The sequence below is a fragment of the Pundamilia nyererei genome, unplaced genomic scaffold (genome assembly GCF_000239375.1).
Source record: "Pundamilia nyererei isolate P.nyererei 1_Seehausen unplaced genomic scaffold, PunNye1.0 scaffold00049, whole genome shotgun sequence".
Classification (NCBI taxonomy): domain Eukaryota; kingdom Metazoa; phylum Chordata; class Actinopteri; order Cichliformes; family Cichlidae; genus Pundamilia; species Pundamilia nyererei.
In genome coordinates this window covers 3509504-3522680 of record NW_005187450.1, presented here as the reverse complement: position 1 = coordinate 3522680, position 13177 = coordinate 3509504, and the positions used below count along the sequence as shown (strand labels likewise).

Sequence of the window (13177 nt, the reverse complement as noted above, 5' to 3'; positions counted from 1 at the left end):
AAAAAAAACAACAATTATATAATATAGTGACATTTGGGCCTGCAGAGGAAACCTAACTATGGCACCAACCTGACATATTATCCTGCAGTCAGGTTCAAAATAAATCTGCAACTCGACATGTAATCACCAAACTCAAGGACATTGTCTTCAGTTACCATGGTTATCAGCTGCTCATGTTTTAACCTTGTGGGTCTGTTTGTATCATTACAGCAAACCGTAGGCCTCACAAGGACTGTCAATCACATCTGAGCAAGTCACACAAATAAGACTTAAATATTTTAATGGGACTTGAAACAATGGCCATATTTAGAAATGGGAGGGGGCCATAATGACGAGAGCCAAGGCCGTTCACTGATCATTACGACCTTTTTCAATTGTGACAGAGTGAAAACATGACGTCATTATCATGACTGACAATTACTAAACGGGCACCGTCATTAATGCAAGCAGAGAAAGTAGTGGAGAGAGAGAGAGTAGAATATTTTATTTTTGTAAAAACCAGGTTTTAAAATGATTCCAGCGAGACCTTTATGTTCACATTCCTCTCAAAACAATTAGATTGACACTCCTTGATAGACTCTGTTAACCACACTGCAAAATAGGAACCTGAAGGAGGAAACGATCTGAGGTGCCTGCTCAGAAGTTGTAGTTTATTATTAATTTATTATTTTAGTGACTGGCATTAGCTCATGAATCCTGCTCATCGGAGAAAAAAAAAGAAAAAAAGAAAAAAAAAAAAAGAGAGAAAAATTGAATCTTTATTTTCAAATTGACTTCATCAAACCTCAAGTGGCTGACAAAATTTTCTAATCAAATAGGTACACAAACTGCTCATCAGTGCCACAAAAGCACTCACAAACATACTGTATAATAATTTCTACTCATCTCATAAACAGCCTCCTTTATTAGAGTACTCTTAATGTTGCTCTCCCCTTCATTAGCCCCCCAAGTCTTCTAGTTTTGTGTCGCCTGCTACAAAATGATCAAAAGCAGGTCCTGTGTTAGGAGCCTCACACACTAGTTTCAGTGACATGTTCCTGTATGTACTCCAGCCCGGTGACTGATTTGTCTCTATAAGCTTGAGTAGAAAATCCTGGACTGACAGTTTTTTGTATATATCATTTAGGACCAGACCAGAAACAAGAACACACCCTTTAGTTGAGTTCAAGAAAAAAAGAAAAAAAAAACCAGAAGTGACCAAGTCAACAATTCGTTGGTTCTGTTACTGTAGATGAACTTAGCTTATCTACAATTTGGCTAATCTGAAGAAATATTAATGTCTGGCGCATGTAAAGTGGAAAAATAAACAAAAACTAAACTTCAAGCTGTGTTAAATCAAGGGTTTTTTGGAGGAATCAAGAATCACAGCAAATAGGAAACAGGGAAAAAAAAAACAACCCTAAGAGCTGGAGGGTCCATCAACCAAACAAATCAAATGCATCCAGCAGTGTACGTGTCAAACATCTGTTGCTTATCAGGTGCCTGAACCCTATCTTTCATCTTTAGACACTCTCACTCCCTGTCAGGTCAGGCCATGACACAACCAAAATGACAGCCAAACCCTCCCGCAGTTCAATTCAGAGAGTCCTTTTAGCAGATCAAGCGGGCGCCCGACCCCAGCTTCGGCCCTTCTGATGGGGAAAGATTGGACCGTGAGAAGAGGTGGGGGAAGCCCAGTTTTAATGGCCTTTAGTTAGCTTTGGCGCGGAGCTGCGCCCTCTTGCCCGTCACAGCCTGGAAACCGGTCTTGATACTGGCGACGGAGCAGCGGGAGTGGCACGTCTCACACTGCAGGAAATAGAGACGAGTGTCCTTCTGCAGGATGGTCTCCGGTGAGCGGCAGGTGTGACACGTCACATATTCCTCTGCAGGGGTGAGAACAGTCCACTCAACATTACTGTTCACAAGAAGGGGCTGTTTAATTTTACCCCCATCAATGTAACTTCACTGTAAAGAACACGTCGTTCCTACTTACTGATATATCTTCTCAACACATTTTCTATCTGTTTCTGTTGAAATCTGCCTTTGATCACAAGCTGGTTATTTCCGTCAATGGAGCCGCTGTTGACAGAGAAAAACGCTAATTAAACTTTTACTTAAAGTGAACACACAAAAACAAAACGTGCCACAAACTTAGCTTGAGAACTGACATCACTTAAAATACAAAAAGCGTACCTCGTTCCCAGCTCAGCCAATAGAAAAGCGAGGAGATGTTTAGGCTGACGATGCAACCTGTGATTAATCGCATGAAAAAAGAAAAAAAAGAAATCAGTTTGTGGATTACACATACTACAAGTGTCACTGAAATGCGTCTGTCAGTAAATATAAAAAGCTACACGAGGCTCACAGTTTGCAGATGTCTGTGAAATTGACAAAGGAGGTTTTCTTGGTTCCCACTCGGACCACCTGGGGAGGCTTCATCACAAACTTCCTCTTCTCCCCAGCCACCATGTCGGGGTTCTTCTCCCTCATGATGTTGAAGACTCTGTTCAGGAGCTGGAACAGAGACGATACTGTGACTTTGTTTTGTTTTTTGTCTATGTTCATAAAGTTTTCAACACAGAATATAAAAGGACAGAAATTGAGAGCCCTGTGGGATCAGCTGAGGATAAAAATAAATAAAAAAGGAAAGCAGTGTGTAAATCTGTGCTTTTTATAAATACTGTTCTCAGTATTTATATATATTTCCGGTAAATCCAACTTTGTAATTTTACAAACCGTTTCACTCATTTCCTCATAGAACAATAAGTGGGGGATTTTAACAACTCTATTCAAAAAGTACATTTAATGCCGTTAAAATATTCAGTGCAAAACTTCAACATAAATGTAGATCAAAGCACCAAGTTAGTGGACGCTAACTTGGTGCTTTGTCCTACATTATCAGGCCATATTTCACTTTGTTGCAATCCTGACTAAGGAATTTTCATTTTCTGACGTGAACCTTTGAAAGTAAACAAATACCAAAATGAACACACTCATAAAGAATGTGGTTCAGTGTTTCACTATCTGTTTGACAAAATAAACAGGAAATATTAAATGTTAAACTGCTGTCTTAGAAAATCATTGCAATCAAAAAAATAATTTATCATTTTGAAGTGTGTTTCTTTTGCCTCTTAGGAAGGTTGGCAGGGATAGGTATCCGTTTATAACCCTGCCAGTCTCAGGTAATCTTTCATCAGATTTTTTAACCCTGCTAGTCTCAGGTAATGTTTCATCAGACTTTCCTTTTGGACACAGGCTCTATTCAGGCAGAAACGGTTTGCAAAGTAATTCCAGTTTAACAAATCTGTGGGGACGCAGCTCACAAAACCAAATGGGCTGAGGTCTTAATATCAGGACATTTATTAATGAGAGAGAGAGAGAAATACAACAATCTATTATGTCTATGTGTACACAGCCTCACACAGTACAAAACAACTGAAAACAGTCTAATATTTATCCCACTTTACAGGAAATAACTTCACAAACAACTGTGATAACTCTTTTTCTGCCTTTCCTGAATTGTTTCTAACTTTCTCATTTCACGTATCATCCTACCTCGTCGTAGGTGTAGTCTCTTTCCGAACCAGCCCAGGCCGGTCCTGTGGAAGAGCTGAAGGAGATCCCATCACCATTCTTGCCATCATCATCATCCACTGCTGGGAGAAGAAAAAGAAAAATGACATTATGGGTCAAACATTATGATCCATGTCCCTTTTTTCGGTCCCTAGTTTCAAAACCATGTGATTTCATCGTACCGTCGTCTTTATCACCGGAGTCGTTTTCATCAAAATCTACTTTCTTTGGCTTCTTCTTTTTGTTAGGGAGCATCAGATCCAGGTTGTCCTCCTCCATAGCTTCCGTCTGCTCGCCTTCAATTTTCAGCTCCTGGTTTGGACAAGCGAGAAGTGAAACTCAGCACGTGAAAGTTATTGGTAAGCCAATCAAAATCAGAAGCAAAAAGTTAAAAGTAATGCAAAATCAGCAAATGTTTAATCAATGGCTGACCTTCAATCCCTCCTCCATATCATTTTCAAACACTTTCTTGGGTTTCTTCTTCTTTTTCTTCTGGTTGAAGAAGTTTAGGTCGTTCAAGTCATCCGACGGCTCTGGAAAAAAAGAAAACCTCCTCGAGCTCATAACTCTACACAACATAGTTGCGAACTGATACCGCACCTTAAATAGATCTAACCTTTCTTCCTGCCTTCATCTTCATCTAGATCCACCTCCTTGTCATCTCCAGCCTCTGGTTCTGCCTCCTTTGTCTCCACCTCCTTAGCTTCTTCTCCCCCCGTCCCTTCTCCTCCGTCCTCCTCCAGCATGAAGGGCTTCTTCTTCTTCTTTTTCTTCTTAGTCATGTTGGGATCGAAAATCATCTGAAAAAAAAAAGAGTTTAGGAAAAAAATCTAATTAAAATAAATATTGAAATGCTGTCCAGCTTCATTTAGTACAGACACTTTATGGCTGCTTTAAATATACATAACATTGACTAATCCAGCATAAGTACAATTACCAGTGAGAATTACAAGATATATATATTTATGAAAGTCATGTTTCATCAGATTTTTCTTTTGAGTGGCAGTGGGAGTTTGTTTGAACATTTTACGCTTGTGAAATTTAGTTTTCAGTTATGAAAACTGGACTGTGAAAAGACGCTATTTTTTCCATTTTAGGCCAAAAAAAGTAACATTAAGTCATATCAAGGATTGAACAAAGAAAACAACTTAACAGATAACAAAATGTTGCATATCATCTTTACAGACAGAGGCTGGACTCTTGAGTTGATCCAGTGTACACTGAGTGTGTCAGTACACTATTAAGAAACCCTACCTACTGCTGTAGGTTTCTTAATAAGGCTTGAGGTAAAGTAACCCTCCAGAATTTTTAACTAACATATTGCACAGACTGCCCCCATTCAGTTAGAAAAATAATAATAAAAATAAAAATGTCGTACTATTAACATTAAGCAGCGGTAATTCTGGTATTTTGGTTTTATTTTACAGCCAGAGGAGCTGTCCTTAAGGACAAACCGAGGTACAGATAGCTTTTGGTCTCCAGCAGAAAACGTTAACAGTTAGCTCCGCAGCTCTGGTAACGGGAAGCTAAGGCTACATAGCTAGCTTCCACTCTTCTCTGAGAGTCCGGCGGAAGCTTCGACAGCTCGAATTGATGAGCCACGCTCAGAATATATAACGTATATGCTCCGATTAATAGCTGTATATCAATATACTTGATGACTTTCTTGATATTCCGGCTGGCTCGGGCCGTGCTAGCCCGACTGCAGCAGCCATGTGAGCGCTACTGCGGACAGAAAGGGAGGGAGCAGCAGAGTCGAGGCCCAAAGTCATCCCCAGCACCGATATGCGCCTGAAACTCAACGAATTCCGTCCAGCAGTTCTTCACACCTACACGGATTAAACAGCATCTGACTCGGAGTGCCTTACCTCGTCTCCTGACATGTTTGCGTGCTGAACAATGAAATAAAAATGCCTCTTCTTTCTTCCTCGATCAGTCCCACACCGCTTCGCCCAAAATTTCTTGCATCAGCGTATGACTACAGTGCGCAAGCGTGAAGTCGCCAAATCCCGACGTGCTCGTGGTGACACCCCTTTCTGCGCTTGCGCATTGACAGTTTTTAAGGAACGTTCAAGATCGTGACTCAGAAATAATAAACTGGTGCTAAATATGCACGTTGTCGTTTTTATATAGTTCATTTTTTACAATTATAATAGTAAAAACTTTCATTTGTCAACAACAAACTAGTCATTATAACATTACGATAGAAAATAATATTTAAGTAAAAAAAGGACAGAACATCAGCGAGAATAGTACCAGAAAAAAGGAAAGAAAATCAACTTAAATACAATTAAATAATACAGTAAAAATAAACTTGCAAAACAAATTAAAGAATTGTAAACAGCAGTTGCAATCCTGACTAAGGAATTTTCATTTTCTGACGTGAACCTTTGAAAGTAAACAAATACCAAAATGAACACACTCATAAAGAATGTGGTCCAGTGTTTCACTATCTGTTTGACAAAATAAACGGGAAATATTAAATGTTAAATTGCTGTCTTAGAAAATCATTGCAATCAAAAAAATAATTAATCATTTTGAAGTGTGTTTCTTTTGCCTCTTAGGAAGGTTGGCAGGAATAGGTATATGTTTATAACCCTGCCAGTCTCAGGTAATCTTTCATCAGACTTTCCTTTTGAGTGGCAGTGCGAGTTTGTTTGAAGATTTCCTCTTGTCAAATTTAGACAACTGATATAAAGCATAGGTAAACTTGGCTATAACACCTGCTATCAACGCTGTATTGTCGATTCTTTCTTTACAACCTGGAGCATATCTTGTATTATGTATTTCCCCTTCTGATCTCATGACCTTCTGATCTCATAATGATTGTCATAATGTCACAATGACTGTATACAGCCACTGATTATTATGTAAATATTTGCCGCTATGTAGCTAATGTGCTTTATCCAGAATAGTAGTTGTACTTTAAGGGAAAATTATTGAGATCTGATAAACAGGCACCATTTTTCAAAACTACAAAAGATCAGTGAAACGGCAAATTGATTTTCCCTTTAGTTAAACTTTGTTGAATGAATACACAAGCTGCAAATTTTAAGATTTAGTGTCTTTGGAACATACCAGTTACTTCTCTCGTCTTTGTCTTTAAATCTCCTTTAAAAAGATTTTTGTTTTTTGGTGTTATTGTGATGCAGAAAGAAAAGAAAAAAGCTCCAGCTACACAACCCGGAACAAGATGCTGATGTGGTGGAGGACTATAAGTACCTGGGAGTCCACATGAACAGCTGAAGAGAAGATCAGCACAGATCTCAGTTTCCAAAGGAAGCTGAGATGCTGCAATATGCGATGAGACATCATGGAGATTTTCATCACGTAGATGTGACGAGCACAGTGGACTTTACTTTGTTCTGCTGGGGGAGCTGGCGACACCAAAAGAATGAGCAAACTGATCAGGAAGGCTGGCTCAGTGACTGGCCATCCTCTCCTATACTTACCGAACTGCCGCTCCCTCAAGAGACAGATACAGGAAATATTTCATGCCACCACAAGATATCTGAATGGTAGTAAGGTATCTGCCAGAAAATAATAAATTATTATTGTTCATTTTGTCTGTTAAAAAAGATTCTGTCTTCATCGTTTTATTTATGGAGTTATTTTAGAAATACTCTGTAACAAAGCTTTAGTTACCAATTTAATATTAAACTAAACGTGTACTTGCTGAGGTTTTTCTTCACTCACACTTTGTTTCTTTCTCTGGTGATCTGCTTAACTTAGTCATTTGACCAAAAACCAAAACAAAACGCATGAACAGACAATGCTTCCACTACAATGAAAGAATTGAAAACCATTTAATGATTCGCAAATAATATTCTCATCTGGATAAATAAAACATAGAAATGCAAACATGCTTATCCATTTGTCCTCGTGTTACGTTTTCTATGTAAAAAATGTACATCATGTTGCTGAAAAACTAAAGGAATTCAACTCTTTTAAACTCTGAAATGCATGTGTTGCAGATTGGCTATAATCTAATCTTTTATAAACCACCATCTCCCTCTGGATGCAGTTAATAAGGTGTGACAATAGTTTAATATTACTAGTTTCTTTTTTTTTTCCTTTTTCTTTTTAACATACATTTTGAAATGAAAACCTTTATGAGTGGGACACAGACAGAGGAGGATGAAAGTGGTAGGTTAAACATCTCTCTTACTAGCCCTGCGGTGTGACCTGTGTCGTGATTTCCCCACCGTTGCATGCTTCACGCAGCATCAACCAAAGCGCTCAATGGCAGCAGTAATGCAGTGTACTTAAAAAAACAAAACAAACAAAAAAAACAAAACACACACAGTCAGCTGGGATATTTACACCAAAGAACGAGAACCACTGATGGGGTTGGGAGGGTAAGGGGAGAGGCAAAGAAGGAGCGAGCGGCAGGAGGTCGAAGAACCCAACCTGAAATGAAAGAAGAGGTTTGGATTCTGGCAAACACACACAGCTCAAAGCTTCTTCAGCCAGCACACACTCAGCTGCACCTCCATTTCCAGAGCAGTTAACAAGACGAGGAAGCAACGGGTTATTTTGTCAAGAAAAACAAAAAAACAAACAAACAAAAACACAAAAAAAAATTGCCACAAATAGGTAAACGGGAGAGTGAGAAATCGATTTTTTAAGCATTAATCATCCTTGAAAATCCCCCCCAAAATCATCCAGCGATGTTAACAATGACAACAGCTTGGTGAATAACTCCATCTACTGCACCATCCAGCTTATAACACCACCCTGCAACATGAAATCTGTGGCCACCAGCATGGCACACGACAAGGACCACAAAGTGCTGCATTAAAGTTGAGGGTAAAAATATTAGGTGACTTTGTCCAGTATAGCAGACCCTCACGGACTCATTTGTACTGAGCACCTTGGGGGTCTCTAAAGGGGAAAAGGAAAAGAAAGACTACAGCATTGTTGCTTTTTTTTGTTTTGTAGTGTTACACATAAAGTAGACAGTCCACTCTTCTCAGACACACAGAAACACTCAGACACAACATCCCATCAGTCCATTCGTTTCCCTCTTGTTCCTTTCCTCTCCGATGCAGGTGTGATGTGGCGGATGCTGCATTTACATGGCTTCCATCGCCCAGCGCTGCAGGTCCTCCATGTCGTCCTCGTCCTCCTCTTTCCTGGCTGTGGGAGGGAGGAGGAGGACAGAAATAAAAGATGTGATCTGAGGATCCTATCGAGATCTCATCAAATCCTCATTCAGCATTAATCACTTCTAGGCAGTACTATTGTAATTCATTATTACCCAATACTGCTGCAAGAACACTGACGGGGACTAGAAAGAGACAACACATTTCTCCCATACTGGCTTATCTCCACTGGCTTCCTGATAAATCCAGGATTGAATTTAAAATCGTCTCCTCATGTTCAAGGTCTTGTATAATAATTCCATTCGAGCACTTTGCTCTCAGGCACTATCTCTACTTTTAATATTAGGCTTAAAACTTTCTTTTTGATAATGCATATAGTTAGGGCTGGATAAGCTAACTATGAAACCTTTGGGGCAAGTGCCTGCTCATAAGGGATCATCTGATTGAGGGGTTTTTCTTTATTATAGCAGCACCTTTAGCTGACGATAAAGATAAAGATCCTATGAAATAAAGCTCCTTGAGGAAACCGCTGTTGTGATTCGGTGCTATATAACTAAAAATAAAACGATAGCAGTCACATCACTGAAAGTTAGTAATTAACAGTTTGTACATCCTGCGAACAGCGTAAAAATGCTATGCAAATGGTTACACCCCAGAGTTCTTACCAGGTCTGGAAGGTAATGAAGTCGAAGGCACATTGGGGAGAGGGGCGGTCTCTGGTCCACCGATCTCGAGCAGATTTTTGTCCAGCTCTTCCTGTTCCAGCTCATCCAGCTCGGCAAGCAGCTCATCCTGAGAAGCAAAGAAATTCACCCCAAGGATGAAGACCAGCAACAACGTATTCATACCAGCAAAAGCAAAAAGATAATAACTAATAATTAGACTCGGCTATACTGGGTTAACCCAACATCATTATCAGTGCAACATTCATATGCCAAACACAGGATAATAGCAACTGTCTAAGAGATAAGTAATGATATTTCTTAGTCAGGCGTATGAAAACATGCTTATGTCATGTACAGTAAAATCCCATCATCATTAAGAAGGAAGCCTTAGATAAGCAAAGATGCAAAAGGCAGAATGATTTCATTGTGGCCAAGAGGATTCACGGTGGAACACAGCAGAATTTAGAAATGTCTTTAATGTGAATGAGAAAGGATTAGAATAGACACTGGAAACCAGTACCAACTAGATAGATGTAGGGCATAAATATAGTATAAACTAAGTATGGAGCGTATGCATAAATGCACATTTTAATAACTGTACGTGTATGTGGTTGTGTGAGGCTGTGTGTTAAAGCCCAGTGTCTCTCTACTCTCTCTCCGTTGTGTGGTTCAACTTCTTTGCATGCTCGTTATTGTGCAGACTCCTTCTCCTGATTGGACCCTGGTTCTTCATTATTCTGCCTTCTACATCTTCTGATGGACTGCTGCCCCAGTCCTGTGCTCCAATCAAGCTCCAGATGATTACAGAAGCTGTCTTAAAAAATTGTTAATTTCATGTATCTCAGGCTTCTTGTTCGGCTCCACACACAGGTGCTTGCTTGTTTCTAGCTTAGTAACTTGTTTTGTTTCCATCTGGGACACTTGCCTCACCCTGACGATTGTGCCAGGTTTAGTAGAAACTGCACCATGCATAGACTACTCTGTGTACAAACAACAGATCTCGAGGTGGTACCAAAGGTTGAGGGTTTTTTTCTTTTAAATGAAGGTGTAGTCGTTTTTTGTCTCCTGTGCTGTTTTGTGAAAAAAAGAGTCTTTTTTCTTTAATCATCACTACCTGTTTTATTTGGGTACGCTCTCAATTTATGTATTTTTGGTAATAAAATCTGTGAATAAAATGAGGCACTTGCACACTTAGAATCAGATATACCACACAAATGTAAACATAAAACAGCTGAAGAGCTTCACCTACCTCATCAAACTCCTCACCAAAGCCCACAGGTTTAGAGATGGCGTCAGAGATTTCTTGGGCCAGTTCCTGCTGCTCTGTAATGTCCTGCATCAGTTCATCCACTTTGTCAATGTCCCTGAAATAAGAAGGAAAGACTGTGAGCAAAAGACAATTCACTCATATAGGTTTTATAAAAGAGGCTATTTAATCTAAATATGACGATTAGATGTCTGAGTAGTTCTACGGCAAAAACTAAGGAGGATGTCAGGCATCTAATATACATGGCAGTGAAACCCACATACACTTTTTTATGGTTACATTTTACAGATACTGACTGAAATAAATGCATAAAAGAAAGGATTACTGCATGTTGGTGAAATTATATGCATTTCATTATCAGCAAAACCTCCTTGTAATATTTCTGATCATTTCAGAACTGACTGAATCTTCTTTACGCTTGCTTTAGTCTCAGTAACAAAAAGGAAGTTGCAAAAATAATCTGTGCAGAGAGGTTTTGTTCCAGTCCAATCGATCACGCCTCGGTGCTCGCTCTTACATGTTTTCATGAGCAGACTTCATGGCCTTGGCAGCGAAGCCCATGTTTTTGAGCACTTCAGTGTTTGTGTTGGCGTTCTCCAGAGCCTCCCGCTGGAATTCAATGGTGGACAGCGTCCCATCGATCTGCTCGAGCTGCTTCTCGTAGCGCTTCTTTCTTTTCAAGGCCTGAAGTGCCGCTGAGGATCCAAAGACAGGGAGTGGGGTGGGGAGAGTCAGAATGAACAAATTGGCCTTGAAACACCATTTAGTGACAATGGAGAGAAACAGTGAATAATGGTACTTTAACACAGCAAATATTTGTGATACTACCCAATCAGGCTGTCATTCCTGTTAGTCAGCACTACTCTGTGAACCTAGATAATTCACTGCTAATTATTCGACCACATTAGTGACAGTTTTAGCAATACGAAAGACAGTCAAATACAGCCTGCGTGAAGACTAATGGAAAACCTGGAGAGTAATTAATCAGGTAAAGAGGTCAGATGACAACAACCCCTGAAACCTGATAGGCTATACTGATCTTGTCAGAGAAGGTTGTGCTACGCTGAGTCATTCTGTGAACTTTGTGGATCAGAAGAAGGAAGTGATTAGCTAATGTACCATACACTGCAGTATTCTGACTAAAAATTGGCACTAAATCTTTTTATTTTATTTTAACTTAATACATCTGGTGGCTCCATTAACTGTTCATCCATTTTTCTTCTTCCACTTATTCAATTTAGGTGTTGCGAGGAGGGGACTGAGGGCTGGCTGGAACTTATCCCAGCTACCTTAGAATGAGAAGCAGGGGTACACCCTGGACAGGTTGCCAGTCTATTACCGAGCTAACACAGATAACCATAAATCATCAATTGACCTAATATCATGCATGTCTTTGGACTGTGGGAAGCGATGGAGAACCCGGAGAGAACATGGAAACTCCACACTGGCTGGATTTGAACCTGCGATCTTCTCGTTGGGAGGCGACACCGCTAACCATCCTGATCTAAATTAAATTTACTCTGATCCCTAGAAATGTGCTCGATGTCAACAAGAACAATACACATGTACAAATCTATATGGTTGGCTCCACGTTGTGGTAGAACATGGTCAACTTGTATTACAGTTAACTTATAATGAGCCCCAAGCTGTGATCGGCTCACGTAATCATCTGTAAGGAGACTGTGGGACCTGCTGGAGGTCCACAGGTTTCTATACGGACATCTGATCAAGGTGCAAACACGCCCACCTCTCTGACACTTATAACACGTGCTCAACCCTTGTCCTGGCTAACTGGGTCGATATCTTTATTGCCGCTATATTTGCAACATCACACCTAACAGTCTATATACACACCACACCTTCAACCAGGTCTCCTGATTTTTAAACAACCACCTATGAGTCAAAAGAAAACTCGAATATCAGTAAAGGCCAAGGCTAGCGTCCCCGCGGGGCCATAAGTTAACGATGATCACATAATGAAGTCAGTCACACAGCTAGACAGCCGGCCATCCAGACTGGCAGCCATGGCCGTGGTAAAGACGCTGGATGAGGCTGCCAGCAGTTACGACACCTCGGGAAAGTTAGCCAACTCAGCTAACGGGCTAGCTAACGGTTAGCTTGAGGTTGCTGACAACAAAATCTAACAAGCAAGAAAAGAAACTACGGGGGAAAAAAACCCTCGCAGCGTCTCACCTCTTTTGTTCTTTGTGCCGTTTTTCTTTGCGGTCTGCAGCTCCTGTTCGATCTTCTTCTCTAAAAATTCCTGTTTCTTGGTTAGCATCTCCTCCGTCTCCCCGAGTTTTTGGATCGCCTCCTGTGGACTCGGTCCCTTTCCCGATTTTCCTCCTCCTCCAAATATCTTGCCAAATACCGACATGTCTGGGATATTACACAGCGCTTACTATTAGGACAAAACACAAATGCGAGATATCTTATAAAATAAAGCTAAAGCTACGTCTCTGCTAAGCTACTCGGACACTTCGCCTTAACCTGGACCCTGGAAGGGTTGTTGATGTTTTTCCACTTCCTGGATTAGGCCCACTGACGTCATTCTGCCCGGCGAATGAGGGGCGTTGCCTGTTGGT

The 13177-nt window shown here is 40.4% G+C and overlaps 2 protein-coding genes across 2 annotated transcripts; both read right to left on the bottom strand.

The window, feature by feature from the left end:
• Positions 1 to 741: 741 nt before the first annotated feature.
• On the bottom strand, positions 742 to 5592 carry eif2s2 (eukaryotic translation initiation factor 2, subunit 2 beta). Its single transcript, XM_005733038.1, has 9 exons — positions 5424 to 5592; positions 4172 to 4355; positions 3988 to 4088; positions 3738 to 3867; positions 3538 to 3638; positions 2348 to 2496; positions 2176 to 2232; positions 1976 to 2061; positions 742 to 1865 (listed from the first exon to the last, which is right to left on the bottom strand). The coding sequence occupies exons 1-9, from the start codon at positions 5436 to 5438 to the stop codon at positions 1690 to 1692; spliced, it is 999 nt and encodes a 332-aa protein (XP_005733095.1). The 5' UTR covers positions 5439 to 5592; the 3' UTR covers positions 742 to 1689.
• Positions 5593 to 7342: 1750 nt separating this feature from the next.
• On the bottom strand, positions 7343 to 13177 carry LOC102198794 (charged multivesicular body protein 4b). Its single transcript, XM_005733037.1, has 5 exons — positions 12786 to 13177; positions 11110 to 11287; positions 10575 to 10689; positions 9326 to 9452; positions 7343 to 8694 (listed from the first exon to the last, which is right to left on the bottom strand). Exons 1-5 carry the CDS (start codon positions 12967 to 12969, stop codon positions 8630 to 8632), a joined length of 669 nt encoding a protein of 222 aa, XP_005733094.1. The 5' UTR covers positions 12970 to 13177; the 3' UTR covers positions 7343 to 8629.